This window comes from Calypte anna, chromosome 12 (assembly GCF_003957555.1).
Source record: "Calypte anna isolate BGI_N300 chromosome 12, bCalAnn1_v1.p, whole genome shotgun sequence".
Lineage (NCBI taxonomy): Eukaryota > Metazoa > Chordata > Aves > Apodiformes > Trochilidae > Calypte > Calypte anna.
The window spans coordinates 10291617-10306476 of NC_044258.1; the positions used below are offsets into that span (position 1 = coordinate 10291617).

A 14860-nucleotide genomic window follows, 5' to 3' on the forward strand; every position below is an offset into this window, starting at 1 on the left:
GAACTGGGGGTGTTCTGTCTGGAGGAAAGGAGGCTGAGGGGAGGCCTGACTCTCCCCGCAGCTGCCTGAGAGGAGGGGGAGCCAGAGGGGTGTTGGTGGCTCCTTCCAGAGAATAAGTGATAGAACAAGAGGAAATGGCCTCAAGCTGTGTCCGGGGAGGTTTAGATTGGGTAGTATGAAAACTTACTTTACCAAAAGCATTGTAAGGCACCATCCCTAGAGGGATTTAAAAGACATGTAGAGGTGGTGCTGAGGGACACAGGTTAGTGGTGAATTTGGGAGTGCTGGGTTAATGGTTGGACTTGATGGTTTTAAAGCATTTTCCCAACCAAAATTGTGATTCTGTGGGGCCAGGGGGGCGGTGAGGCTGACCACCCCCCATCTTGGCAGAGGGGCCCTGGCCCACACCACATTAACAGATGCAGCAGAGATGAACAGCCAAGCAAAGGACTCTGCTCTGGTCAGTGTTCAGACACCCAGGAGGTGCATTTTATTGCAAAGAAAACAAAACCACAACCCTGTTGCTCCCAGGGCCAGACACAAGTGTTTCTAAGTGTTCTCTGGCAGCAACACAGAGCAGTGGCCAGGGCTTGCAGTTTAGGTCCAGCAGGAACAAGAGTCTTGAGAAGAACAGCTGGGAGCCTGGCTGTCAGCTGAGACAAGCCCATCAGGCTTTTGTGAGCCACCACAGATGAAGGTGTTCGTGGTCTCTTTTCAAGCTGCCCCAAACGTTCTGTGAGGAACAGGATGTGCTTCTGCATAGCTGCAAAGATGGATGGGAAGAGATGAGCTGCTGATGGCAGTGGCTGCAGTGGGATCCTGCTGCAAAGCTCCAAGGTAATACTGTAATAATCCATGTGATAAAGTACCTCTGTTTCACGCTGCATCCTTTACCCAGAGGGATCCTTGAGGGTAGTATCTTGAACTGCATTCTGAACTTGAATTAGATACTCCAGAGCACAGTTACCAGGTCACTTTTCATTGTTCCTCTACACCCCACGTACCACGAAGCTGCTGGCAGGATGCAAAGTTCTGTCACATGTTGGACTCCATATTAGAGATGCTGTTCTAGACATCTGGGCAACATTTGGAAGTCATCTGCAGCTTGGCCATCACAGACCACATCTGGTCACCACCCCACAGAGTTGGAGAGCCTCTCCCATCTTCTCTATGCCAGTTGATGCCACCAGAGGTGTTCCCTGGGGCGCAGATCTCACACCAGCACATGATGCTCTCTCTGAAGAACCACCTCTGTTTCAACCCAGAGCCTTGCTTGGCTTTCTGGCCAAGCTCCCTGGGAGGAAAGGGGGCAAGCGGAGAAGAAAGGAGGAGATAGAGCTAAGATCCTGTGTAGCTGCCCAGGGCCTCTGGACTGGTTAACTCCAGGGAAAGTCCCATCTCAAAGCTTTGCAGTTGGGGGATGCCTCACAGCAACTGTGTGTGTGAGCCCCTCTGCTCACAAGCGAGTCCAGCAGCCCCCCATGAATGAACCAGGTGACTGTCCAGGTCACAGGAAACAGATACCCAGAGCTGAGGGGGGAAAAAATGTCCTTTTTAAAATTTTTTCTCGTCTCCAAGTCCCAACAGCCACCAGGTGTCAGCACAACCAGACGTTTGGCAGATGAGACCACAGTGAAGTCCGAATAGGTGGAAAAGAGTTTTTCAGGAATCACTTTGTCTCCTGCATCTGCTGTGTTGCCTGGCACACTGCTCCGAGAAGTCCAGCTTTGACAGTTTTGTTAAAAAGAACTTTAACTACATTAAGGTGATAGAAAAGCTTCCTGTTACAAATGCTAAGACAAAGTTTCTCTTCCTCTTTAAATCCTTCCTGTACAGAGCTGGAAACCCAGGCACCGACCAACAGAATAAGTGGGCTCTCAACAATCTCTCTACAGTGCTCCCCAGCCAGCAGGTCCCCAGAGATGATCCATCTCTGCAAGGCTGGCAGGAGAGGGATAACAGTGCAATCGACTTAACAAGATCAGCCTAGTGCAAAAAAGTTATACAGAGAAAAAGCAAATGGTAAAGGTATAAAAAGTACCACCAGACTAAAGTGAAATGCTATTAACCAGTAGATTTCTGAAACTAAACTGAGATCATACAGTCAGGTACACCTTGTCACAGACAGCAGAAAATTGTCCTCAGCCTCATGATGGCCACCCTTAAACACTCTCAGTGTTGCCTGGATGCTGCAGATGCAGAAGGGAGCTCTATAGTCTCTGGAGAACCTTCAGACCGTAAGCAGAGCAAATCAGGAGAACTTGCTATATTAAAAAGTCTGCACAGCCCCCCTTGGATTTCCTAAAGTTTGAAAACTTCACACTAGATCAGCAGATGCTGAGCCCAGCCAGAAGCACTGCTTTGTCAGAACCTTGGTGTTACTCTGAATTAGTGAAGGAAAAGCAGGGCAGGGAAGCAGCTCCTAGCAATGAAGTGCAACAATGAAGTGTCTGCTGGGTGAATCGATTCACACTGGATTGGTGGGGTTACCTTTTTAATAACCACAGGGCATTAAAAACATGTTTATTGAAAATTATTGGACTAAGAAACACTTAATACGGTGAAAACTGCCTAAAGGCCACAGCCATGCCAGGCCCTGTTATGCTAAGTGCTACACAAACTCAAATTTTAACTCCATGCTTTAATTTACTCACCATAACAACAACTTGGTGTTTAATCCTGCGAGTCCCAATGTGCTGTGACCAGACCACTGAACTCGTGTGGTTTAACTGCACAGACCCATCCAGCTCAGCAGGAGCCATCAGTGAGGGGTGGTCAGAGAAAGACCACAGGTGGCTGTCCACAGACATGGACTGTTCCCCATTTTATGAACTGCTGGGACAGGAGAGGGAACTTGTCTGAGCATCTCTGCAACCCTACCAGTAAGGTCCAAATGAAGCTGATGGTTACCATTCTCCGTCGTAACACAAGGGAAGGTGTGGAGGCAGGATGAAAACACTGAAAATTGGAATCTGGATTGGAAGCCAAAGGCTATCACCCTTCTTGAATCCCTAACAAGAGTGTTACCCATGCAGTCCTACACTGAGGTGATCTGTGATTCAGTTTGTGTGCAAAGCGAAACAACAGACTCTTGTACCTTTGACTTCAGGCACTCACACCAGGGATGTACGTGCTAAAAATATCTATACATACAGGGATAGATGTACAGGCTCAGCATCATGCCATGCACCTGGAGTCTTTCTGTACAAAGGTTCCCTTACAGACCAAATGTGAAGATGCAGCTTACAGTGATCTGCATGCTTGCTTACTACAGTAGACAGGAATACTGCTGCCTCTGACCAAAGCAGGTCCCTCAGTCCCACGATGACAGAAGAAACAAATGTTCTGGCATTTCAGGCTTGACAGTAGTTCTGAGTCTGGGTTTAGGCAGGGCTCAGAGAACATTTATGCACATTCACGTGCCTTTTATCACACATCTTCAGGGAGCTGGAGCCTCAAAGTTGCCTGAGGCATGCCTGAGACACGTTCACTGGGGACCTCTTAGATCTGATTCTCATTTCTTCTGAACTGGCTTTTAGCTTGCTTAAATGCAGTGATTTTAAAGATATTACACAATTTACACCTATGGGACATTAATCACCTCCCCCTACCTCAGGGCAGGATGCTGAAAAGGAAACCGAAGGTCCAGAAAATTATCTGAGTTTTTACTTCTCTTCCTGTTTAAAATGTCTCACAGTCTTTACCTTGGTCTAAGAAAAGACCAACTGACACCAAACTATCCTGAAAAATGGAACAGCACTGGAGAAGGCCTCCAGTCAGAAACTGAGATTCAGACAAGGGATATTTTGGTGCATGAAAGAGGCAGGTAAATTTCCTTATTTAGTGGATTAGTGGATTTCCCACTAAGATGCTGCACCCTAGCACCAAATCTGCTGCAATCAAGCAAAGGTAAAGCACTCAAAACCTGCAAACTCAGCTTGGAGATGTGGAACTAAAAAAGAAAGTGGGGCTGTTTGTGGTGCAAGGGGAGAAATTAGATGACAGCAGGATGTTTTTCCCAGATGTAAACATCAGCCCAGCTGAATGCTGCTAAAAAACACCAAAAAAAAAAAAACACAAAACCAAAAACAAAACAAAACCGACCGCCCCCCCCCCCCAAAAAAAACAAAAAAAAAAACCCCACAACTAAAAAAACCTTTTCACACATGGAATGCAAATTCTGTCCAGCACATTGACTGAGTATTGGCTCCCCTCCATCCAGAATGCACAGGTTTACTGCACCTGCAAGGACTGAACATGATCTCAAGGTCAAGATCTGGCTGCCATAGCTCCATCTGCACTCCCAAAGTGAATTTACTGCCCCCAAAGCTGGACTCTGGGTGGCAGACTTAGCCTCACCACCTTGCTTTTCAAGCCCAGCCACTACCAGAGAACTACAGTAAGTGCATTTAAAGGTGATGAAAGCATTGGTGCTACTGATAGGAACACACACACAGAGACCTACACGCCCACCCCTCCCCACTTCCCTCTGTTCAGTGATCCTCCTGGCTCCAAGCCTCAGATGCGTGCTCAGGACTTCTGCTGGAAAAACTTGCCCAAAGACTTGTCCTGTCCCAAACCTTTAAGAAGTTCCTGAGAAGCCACCTGATCCCATGGTCCATCAGTCAAGACAGGAGAAAGACAAATGTATTTAAGGAGGTGATTGCCTCCCTCCTCTTTCTAAAGATGCGTGTCTTCCTCAAACACATCCACATCCTCGCTTGCCTGCTTACTGATCAGGACATCCCAGCTGTCAGGGCCATTGATGGTGTTGCCACCATTCACACTTGGCTTCTTCTCCTGCATTTCTGACTGGCTGTCACTGGCCACATCCAAGGTGGGGTTGTCATGGCAGCCATTCTCAACAAAGCGCAGCTCCTCACCGTGGGACTACAAAGGATGAGAGGAACACAAATGGGGACAAAATAAGACAGTTCTCACAACTGCAGAGAAGAGCAGTCAGACCGGGCTATGAGGGTCACCAAGGACACTGCAGGATCAGTGGGAAAAGGTAAATTTACTCCTAGCCCAACCCTCCCTGTGGAAATGAACTGTCCTGAGCACAGCAAGAGACAGGTTTGCACCTTTGTTATACCTGAACAGGCTCCCTTGCTGCTCCAGTGCATCCAGCTATGTCCAGTTAAGTGGACATGGGAAAACAATCTCCCTCTTAGCTTCCCAGTCTCCAAGGGGTAAGAGTCCAGCCACCTTCCCCACCTTTCCAGTGCTCACTCACCATGTTCTTCATCTTGGGCAGGCGTCTCTGCCAGCAGTTGTATATGAGCCCCAGTACAATGATGATGGCACAGATGGAGCCAATGATCACCAGTACCACAAAGAGCTTCCCATAATCACTGCGTGTCTGGTTGGGGTGTGACTGGCAGCTTGTCGTGGTTGAGTAATTCTGGATGCCAATCTGGAAGGAAGAAAGGGGTACCCTAAATCCTCTGGCCCACTGTCAGTTGGGATCCTGTTCAGACTTTCCAGGGTTCAAGTACAGAACCATCTCTGTGGGCAGAGGAACTAAAAGCCAGGGTTGGGGGGTCAGGGCATACAATGTCTTACATGACCAGAAGGCACATGACTAAATTTAACAACAACTTCCATGACATCTGGCACACCAGCAAATGGCAGTAGGTACAATCTTGCTTCAATCACCTGCACAAAGATCTCACCTATGTGCAAAATAATGAGGTTTTCACAGGAGAAACTGCCCAAGACCAAGAGTACCCAAAACAAACTATAGATCATTGATTTGTGCTGAGGCTTTGGTGACTGCATGTCAGAGAATGAAACCACAAGCTTCCTTTAAAGCTCTGGTATAGTGGTCTTTCCAAGGTGGACAGCTGTCTGCTGATTCACAAAGCTCCCTAGAAATGGTTCCCCTGTGGTAGTCAGGAAAGACCAACTTCAGTCCCAGTGACCTGGCAGATTTCAAGCAGGCTATGTATTAATTTAATAGTAACTATGGTTAAGAGTATAAGAGGTGTAAGAGAATATCCTCCCCACCCTCCTTCCAGGCTCGTGCTAGCACAAGGTCAGTGCAGTGAGCAGAGTTTCATTATTGATAGAGCTGGAGGCAGGTAACAAGGCTGCTGTTGTAGGACACATGTCAGTGTAGGGGCACAGCTGCACAAAGAAGTCAAACCTTGCATCAACACCAATCCTTTCTGGACAGCCAGTTCTTGCCACTGATACTTCAGTCACACAATTTCTAGAGACTTGGCTTTTCACACTTTCTCTGGCATAAGCCAATCAATACAGCACTGAGCACTTAATTTGCTTTGTCTAACTGCACCACTTTGTTAGCTCAAGGGAACACCTGAGAACAGACAGACAGCAAGGCAATGGCCCAAGTCTGCTGATGAAGTCAGCAGAATTACTCCAGTAGTGTAAAAAAACCAAGTGGAAACAGGCCCTCAGTGCCTACATATCCTGTAGGCCTAAGGGGCAAAGTCAGAGATTATGGGACTAGGTTGTCCTCATCTCTGTCCTCATCCAAGCTGACCACAGTTAGAGGGGAACATGTGAGGGCCAGGAGGCAGTGGAGTCTGACATCCACCACCTCTGGTTCTCTGTCTGCCCTTGTGTAGGCAGTGGTCTAAAAGAGTGAAATGCAGACCCTCGGGCTGCAGGAAGAAGGTGTGTGAATGCATCCCATCTGGTATAGGCATCTTTCCCACCTTTCAGCAAAACCTGAGTTCCTCAGAGCAGCCAATATATGTAAAACATGCAGGGTGCTCAGGGCCAAATCTGGGGCTCTGCAGCACCCCCACTGCTGCAGGCAATAGTGTAGAAGGGATGAGACCAAGTAGCCCAACAAAATAAATGTGAGAAAAGCTTCACAATCAAGCCAGAAAAGTGGGGAGGGAATAACCCACAGTTACTCCCTTAATGGGAGCAGACATTTGATGGGCTGGCAACTACCAGAGAGGGGAGAAGGGAGTTTGCCAAGTGTCTGACTCATTTGTTTGCCTTCTGTGGGTTCAGCATTCGGTAAGACTGAGATATGCTCCCAGTTTTCAAGTTGCTTATTTTATTTGTACAGCCAGTCTTAACAAATGGATGCAGGCAGATAGGCTCTTACCTCAGCTAAGCTCATCTTAACATCCCCCAGTGCCATCAGAACATCTTTTGTAGGGATGACACCTGTAAAGATGGAGAGGGAGAGATCAGCACTGCGCTCAGTTCAGATTAGCACAGATAGATGTGCTCATCACTCTGAAATCCCCAACAGGACAGAGGCAGGGAAATACATATTTTGTAGCTCCCAGGATGCTCTCCAGTCAGGGAGGATTTAGAGGCTGAAGCCTCTTTCTCCCTTCACCTGCACTGAAGTAAAAAGAGGAACTGAACTGAGCAGAAAACACTTGGTTCCTGAGGTTTCTAAACTCAGGGATATCTCCCAGCCTGGCTGTGCCACTGGAGTTCTAACCTGCTTTCTTCACCAGGAAGGCAAACATGCCCTCTCATGGTGGCATGAAGGTTTTAGTTTAAAAGACCAAATGCTCACCAAAGCCCTTTCATTGGCACATGCTCTAACCCAAGGGCTTGGGAGAGATGCAATTATTTAAGGCACCAATGAAGCAAATATCACTTAAATGTTAGCTCTTTTTTCCTCTCACTGTGGGGCTTGTTAGAATAATGCTGGTTTGTTGGTTTTGTGTTGGGTTTTTTTTTCATACAGGCCATAATGTCAACATTAGAGGCCTCTGTCACTAAGCAGGCATCAGAAGCAGTACAGGAAAAGCAAACCCCTCCCCTCTGCCAGAAGATGATGGTTAAAGTGTTCCAGCCCACCTTTCACTGTCAGCTTCTGCTTCTTTGGGAACGCAGGGGAAGCATTGCCAAGGCGGGCCCAGTTTGGAGAAGACATAAGTGTTAAAAAGTGAATTAAAAGCAGGCTGTCATGTCCTGCCACCAGAGTGACCTGCTCATGGGGGAGGGCATACAAACCCTGGGATAAAGCTGACGGATGCTTGAGTGAAAGCAATTCAGGGAGGGAGCAAAGCAGGAGGCAGAGTGCAGAAGACTGAGCTTCCTGCAAGCGGTGAGAGAAGTGAGAACACAGATGTGAAGAAAAAAGGTCTTCTGTCCTCAGTTCCCCTCCAGCCTTCAAGTCCAGTTAACAGTGGGAACTGGTGGGATTGAAACAGACTGGAGAGCAAAAGCTCCTTCCAGCAGGGCTGAGCAACTCCATTTGAGAGACCCTTAAATATACCACGGGAAGGCTCCTTCTGCCAGCACTTACCCTGTTCCCCTGCCAGTGTCATGAGCAAGTGCTTGTCGTTCTCACTGGGTTTGCTCAGAGAGATCACCCAGCGCTCCTGCAGTCCATCCGCCTGTCTGGAGAAGGCATCCTCCACCAGTGCCAACAGCTGGGGACCCCTCTCCAGCCGAAACTCCTCCTGCCACAGGAAAGGGACCTTGGTGAGCACATGGTGAGAAGAGAGCAGATACAGAACTGCAGGGCTGGCACAGCTGAGACCCCTGAACCAGGCATGCCCAAAAGCCAGCAATGATGAACCTGGTGCAACATCCCCAGTGCCTCAGGCTGGACTCCCGTACATCTCCCAACACACCAACCCTGCTCCTCAGTTCCTGCAGCTGCCATGCTGCCCACACTGTGTCAAGCCCAGCTCCCCCAGCACACAGGGATCCTGAAGGGACATTATCGTGTCAGGCAGGATGGAAGCAGCCAGGCTCTACCCTGCAGCCAGCACTGGGTCAGCCAGTGCTGCTCAGCCTGACATGCTCCAGCCATCCCTCAGCGGGCTCCTTTGCTGCTTTCTCACTGCTGTGTTTCTATTCTTATCTCTGGTTTCCATGCCAACGTGAAGGCCACATAGATGATTAATAAAATGGAGAGCTCTTGTTGCCATGGCAATTCAAAGCGCTCAGGGCAGGCACAGGCCTGTGTCAAAACCAGACTAATTGGAAGAGACACCAATGACTGTAGCCTGAATCAGAAGGGCCTGCCAGTGCCCTGTCTCATCAGGTTATGAGTGCTGGCACAGGGAGGCACGAGGAGCAGCCCCGGGATGCAGCACTGTGCTGCTCGGCTCTGGCTCACCACCCCACTGCCAGCCTGCTGCTCTGTTTAGGGGATACAGATGAAGGGGGAGCAGCTGAGCCCAAGAGCAGGAGGAAGACAGAGGTAAGATGTTTCTATTGACAGGGAAAGCAGAGGTTTGCAGAGTACTGATAAGTTCTTTGTGGTGGGGAAAAGGGAGCTGAGAAGGAGCCTGAATGCACAGGAGCAGAGACAGAGTTCACCTCATGATGTGTAGGCAAGTACCCCTATCAGGTCAGATCCTGCAGTCCTCACTTGGGCAAAATTCCCAGGTATATTTAGTGGGAGATGTGCCCAGAGAGAAACTGAAGTGACTGCCTTGCCCAAAGCCCATTAGGAAGATAAATAGGCTGCCAGCTTAACCCAGCAATACAGACATTATCCCAGCAGCAAGTAAAAGCCCAGTGCTATGAAGAACATTAAAACTCAAGGTACAACCCTCTGCAAGGGACTAAGCATCCTCCATGCCCCTTGACTTTTCAGTGGGACTTGGTACCACACCAGGACAGGGCATAAAAGCATAGGAAATATGTGAGAAATCCCCATTTGCACTGATTTAAACTACTGCACTTGCAGTGCAGATTCTCTCTCAAAGCCCCTGAAAATCCAAACACCATGAGGCTCAGATACAGAAATCAGAAGACAAAAGGGACAGGCAAGAGGGCAGGCGAGTTGCCCAAACTGAGCAAATTAACACGGGTAGGAAACAAACTGCATCAGCACTGGCAAAGAGCTGGATTTCAGCTTCAGCCATGCAAAGTGGTAACGAAAAGCAGAGAATGAAGCAATGTTCATGTTAAATATGTATGTTGACAAGTGTCCCTTTGAATAAGGGGGAGGACTATGCAAATCATTCACTGGGAAATATGTTCTGAAACATGAAATCAAGTAGAAAAACAGTTCAGCCCTGCCTATCCCAGGGCACTGTCTTCTTTCAGCAAGGCATAATGGAGGATTCAACAGTAGACACATTATTTGGTCAAGAGACATCTGCACATCTGCTTTTCAGTTCTTGCCTTTCCAGTGGTTTAAACAACCCATGTGCAAATGACAACAGGAAGGAAGCTACTACACAATACAAAATTAACCATCATTTAAACTCCATAGAGATAGACTAAAGAGCAATGAAGACTAGAACATGGAGGAAACAGAGCAGCCAGACTGTTCTGTCACGACTGATTTTCTGAGTTGCAATTGTGAACTGTAGCAGAGATATTTAAAACCATCCAAAAGGCAAACTGGTGTGCCTCAGGTCAGAAGGAAAAGAGACTGACTTTTCAGCTACCTTTAAACCAGTCAGCATGCTTTACTGTGTACAGGAATCCCCCTGATTTTCCCCGTCCCCAAAAAGTTCACCTTAAGGTCACTCCACACAACCTCTTCCCCTCAACAACTCACCAGTAGTGGAATAGGCCACAGAACCAATCTGCAGTAAGAAAACCATCTGGCTCTGCTGATTGCAGGAGCCACAGCAAGTGAGAGTGCTGACACATGAGGCCAGGACACAGTTCCCTGATGAAACATTTTGGTCTCAGGCTGTCAGGCTCATAATAATTTCTTAGAATTATGAAAGGCACCTTGACCCCAGGCCTTTCACAACGGGTTTTAAAGTGCCTGATAAAAGGCCCAGCAGAGGTGAACGAGCCCTTTTAGCAGGGATCCACAAGGGGCTCTGGCCTCATGAATTAACTGCAGCTTTATGGGGATGGATGGGTAGGCACTGGATTAGCAGAGCGTGGCTGGTTAACAGACCCAGATAACACACAAGATAACAGGGTGGGGAGAAGAGGCACTTAAGGAAGATTTAGTGACAGCTGCTTGACACTGAACCATCCACACTACAAATGGGGAATCCCAATTCCTCTGGGCCATCAGTTGCTATATCCTGGAAGGAGAGGAAGGAAAAGGCAGAGAAGGGGCGAAAGTCACACCTCAATTCTGACACATTTCCAACCAGTAAGAGGTGCAATGTTAAAAGCTCCACAATCCAGGTACTGAGTGGCACTGACTATCAGCCAGAAGTTAGTCAAAATCCAATATGGGACTGATGTGCTAGACTATAAGCAAAATCTTCTCCACTCACTCTTTCCTCATTTGGACGATAGGAATATTCCTGTCCTACGCCTGTTCTCTCCACAGCCTCTTTAGGGATTTTGAGATTTCGTGCTTTTAAAAGGTTTTGTAGTGAAAGCAAAAAGCAAGAGCTGTGCCAGCTCTCACATCTCTAAACACTCTTCCCCCCCATGCCATCAAATCTCTTTGGGCTGACTTACACAGTCAATGTTATCCGACATATTCAGGATGATGTAGTTTTTCCCCGCCAGGTTGCTCCAGTCTTTGCAGATCACCTGGAAAGACAAGACACAGACAGATGGGTTTGGGTAGCAAATGCAGATCTCCTGCTGGAAGCACAGGGTACACAAGGGACAGGAGCAAGGAGCTGTGCCATACCCTTGGGAAGCACTTCTTAAAGGAAGTAACTGTCCTCTAAAGTCTTTTCACTCAAGAGGAAATACTATTTCCATGCTAGCACATGGGCAGGGAGAACGTAGTGTGCCAGCTTGCAACAGCCCAACAAACCTCCCACCTCTAGATAGACTCCAGGTTGAGTAAGTCAGTAGTCAGAGGTAGTCAGTGGAAAACTCTCTAGCTTGCAGCCTTATTCTGTATGTGACCAGGACTGAACACAAAACCCAGTCAGGAGCCTCTGTGGTCCTTGAACAAACTGGTGAGACAGGGCAGCATTTTGCATGCAGGATGGGAAGCACAGAGAGACAAAGTCCCTTGCTTAGGGTCCTGAGTACTGTGGGATAGAAAGCAAAGTTACAAGCTTTCCCCAGTACTTTCTCACTAGCCAGTTCCTGCAACTTTCTTCCCTTAACTGGCTGCCAGTTGCTCAGCTCAGGAACTGCAGCTCACCTCACACCTCCTCTCCCGTGAGCTCCCCTACACCAACATCCTCACAGATCACTGTATGCTGCTCCACCTGCTTTGCATCTGGTCCCTGCAGGCAGCAGCAGAAGTAAAAATAGCACTTCCTTCTCACTCCCTTTCTAGAGATCCTTGGGGCCATTTTTGTCCTGACACTTCCAATAATGCAGGCTGAGGAAACAAGGAGATTTCACTGCTGTGCATGCCCCCAAGGGCAGGTGTTTATTAGAAACAGGATTCTGAGCAGCAGTTTGCTGGGGAAGATAAAGGAGGGCAGGGCTTTCACCAAGGATGATGGATACACTTCAGAAGTGCTGTGAAAAAGATCCCCCAAAATTCAGTTTTGGCTTGGGTGAACATGAAAAGAAAATTCCACCAGCCACACTTAAGAGACATGGGCAAGGTTAAGGGCTGAAACACTTTGCCCCAGAGAGAAGTACCCAAATATTTCCACTGCAACCTCTCACCCACTCCCTGCTCCCACAGCTACCTGTGCTGAGTCCCAGGGCATCTCTGTTGGCAGCATGGCCATGCGGGCATCCCCTGCCTGTGGTGACAAGCTCCTCTCTGTCACCACAGTCTCAGTGGCTGCCTCAGTGTCATTCCAAATGGAATCCAGTGCAGGCTTCTCAGGTCTGTCCCATTCAGACGCAGAAGAAGTGGGTTGCTGCTCACTGCCAGGAAGAGTCTGGCTGCCTGGGAAGCTGCCTCCAGGAGATGGTGTCCCTGTAGGCAATTCTGCTGTCTGCTCCCTTTCAGTTAGCACTGTGGGCTCCAGCATCTCCCACCCCACTGTGGTGTCCAAGAATTCCTCTCTGGCTGAATGCTCTTCCCCAGCAGCTTCCATCGTGGTCTCAGAAAGCTCTGTTCTTGTGGTGGTCATAGTGAACTCTGAATCTGCTCCCCCAACAGCCCATGTGTTCCCAGCTGTCACCTCAAAGGGCTCTTCTGAAATACTGGGAGACTTCACAGCACTAGTAGTAGAAAAAATAGAGGACACAGGCAGAAGACCTGGTCCCATGCTGCTCCCAAGGTCTAAGCCTGGAGGAACTGAATCTTCTTCTTGCCCTCCTGTGGCTGCCTCAGTCACAACACCTGGCCTGGCAGAAGCTGTGGAAAACAGAAGAGAGAAGTAGTCCTCTTGTCCCACGGGTTCGGAAGACGCAACCTCTGGCTCAGAGGTCTGAAGGCTCTCCAGTCCTCCTCTTGAGTGTTCTATAGGGAGCAGTCCCTCCTCTTCCTCCAGTGTGCTGGAGAAAGACGTGTGCAAGTCAGGCTCAACAAACTCTGCTGGTGTCTGGACAGTGGCTGTTTCCCAGTTGTCCTTCACCTGTGTCCCATTCCCTTTCAGCGGGGACTTCTGAGACGCAGTAGGAAAGCTGTAATCTAAAAAGAGATCCAAAAGACTTTGTGTCACATTCTGAGGAACTGTGAACTCTGAAGGGTAGAAAGCTGGCCTCTGAGTCTCTCTGCAGATGGAGTCAAATGGCAGAGACTCTCTATGGGCAGGTAATTTGCCACCAAAAAGAACAATCTGACAAGTGCAGTGCAACCTCCTACGCTTTCCCAGCTCCTTGTCCCATCCCAGCAAACCCCCAACACAGAACTTCAGTTTGTACAGCACTTCACAGCAGAAAAGTTATCCCCAAAACATCTGCATTAGGTATTCTCTGTGCCATTAAAGAACAGTTTTGCTGCAGGGAAACCAAAGCCAGAAACAGGAGCCAAATCTGACTCCTTTCCCTCCAACTTCAGTCCTGTGGCTCTGACCATGAATGCACATAATGTTGCTAGACAAATGTAGATGCTGAAGGAGAAAGATGCACCTCGCAAATGTAAGGTCAAAGCAGGTTTCTGGAAATCCAGCAAGGACCAGTGATCCCAGGATAAGGGGAGTATGTGTAAGATCAGACACGTTAAGCTCAGAGTAGCAAGCGTAAAGCCAGCAGGCACAGATCAACCTTCATCTTTCTTGGGAAATTGCCTGCGCCCAAGGAGCTGTTTCTGAAGGCTGCATCCCAATTAGCTGTCTTCCTCCCCAAGATGAGTACAGTACATATCCTAACTGGGAAAGGGGAGGAAGAGAATCCTTCCACAGCCAGGAATGAGAACCCTGCCCTGTCTTTGGTTACTGTTACTAATAAAGTGACTGTCTGAAGTCCCCCAAGGCCCCCTGCCTGCCAAAGCAGATGCTTCACCAAGCACAGTGGAAAGCAGCTGTCTGGATGCCTTACAGAGGAGATCTGCACAAGGAATCTCCATACATCCCTGACTCCAATCCATCACTCACTGCTGCTGGAGTGGGTGGGAGCTCCCTGGCAGGGAGGCCCATGGCAGTAAACACATCTATTGTCTCCAATATTCCCCTGCAACCAGGTCTGCCCGTGCTGCTCCTCCACACCCCTCCTGAGCAGGGAACCATGCTGCTCCCTCCACCCTGAGCACGAGGTGCAAAGATGCTCCTGTTCAGTTGGCAACTGACTTCCCTGACTCACAGCTCATTCCCTTCGTGCTGTCAGCAGCTCCCTCCAGGTGCTGCCCAAAGATAAGCATGACCCAGCTGCTGATCTCTGGGGTCATCATGTGGTGATAGTCACCCGACTCTGGCTGCAAACAGGCCACCAAGATCTACTGACCACTGCAGGCAGAGACAACGTCTGCTTTGCTGCTGTGGTTCAATAGGAAGCACCCATCCTGACTGAGGTTCTACCCAAAGAGACTGAAGGTTAAAAGATTACTGCTACCCAACAGACTACCTGGTGATGCCCCCTCAGAGGCAGTTCCTCTTCAGCAAGTGCTCTTCTAGACCCTTTAACCCATCAACCCACCTGGTTGTCTTCCTTCAGAAGACTCCAT

General features: G+C 48.7%; 1 protein-coding gene across 1 annotated transcript in view; it reads right to left on the minus strand.

Moving 5' to 3' along the window:
* Positions 1-463: 463 nt before the first annotated feature.
* PODXL2 (podocalyxin like 2) overlaps positions 464-14860 on the minus strand; it is a 30536-nt gene continuing 16139 nt past the window's right edge. The window contains exons 3-8 of the mRNA XM_030458697.1: positions 12495-13390; positions 11347-11421; positions 8252-8408; positions 7088-7149; positions 5237-5416; positions 464-4890 (exon numbers count right to left, since the gene is read on the minus strand). Coding sequence (XP_030314557.1) covers positions 4681-4890; positions 5237-5416; positions 7088-7149; positions 8252-8408; positions 11347-11421; positions 12495-13390 — 1580 coding nt within the window. The 3' untranslated portion in view covers positions 464-4680. The remainder of the gene's footprint in view (positions 4891-5236; positions 5417-7087; positions 7150-8251; positions 8409-11346; positions 11422-12494; positions 13391-14860) is intronic.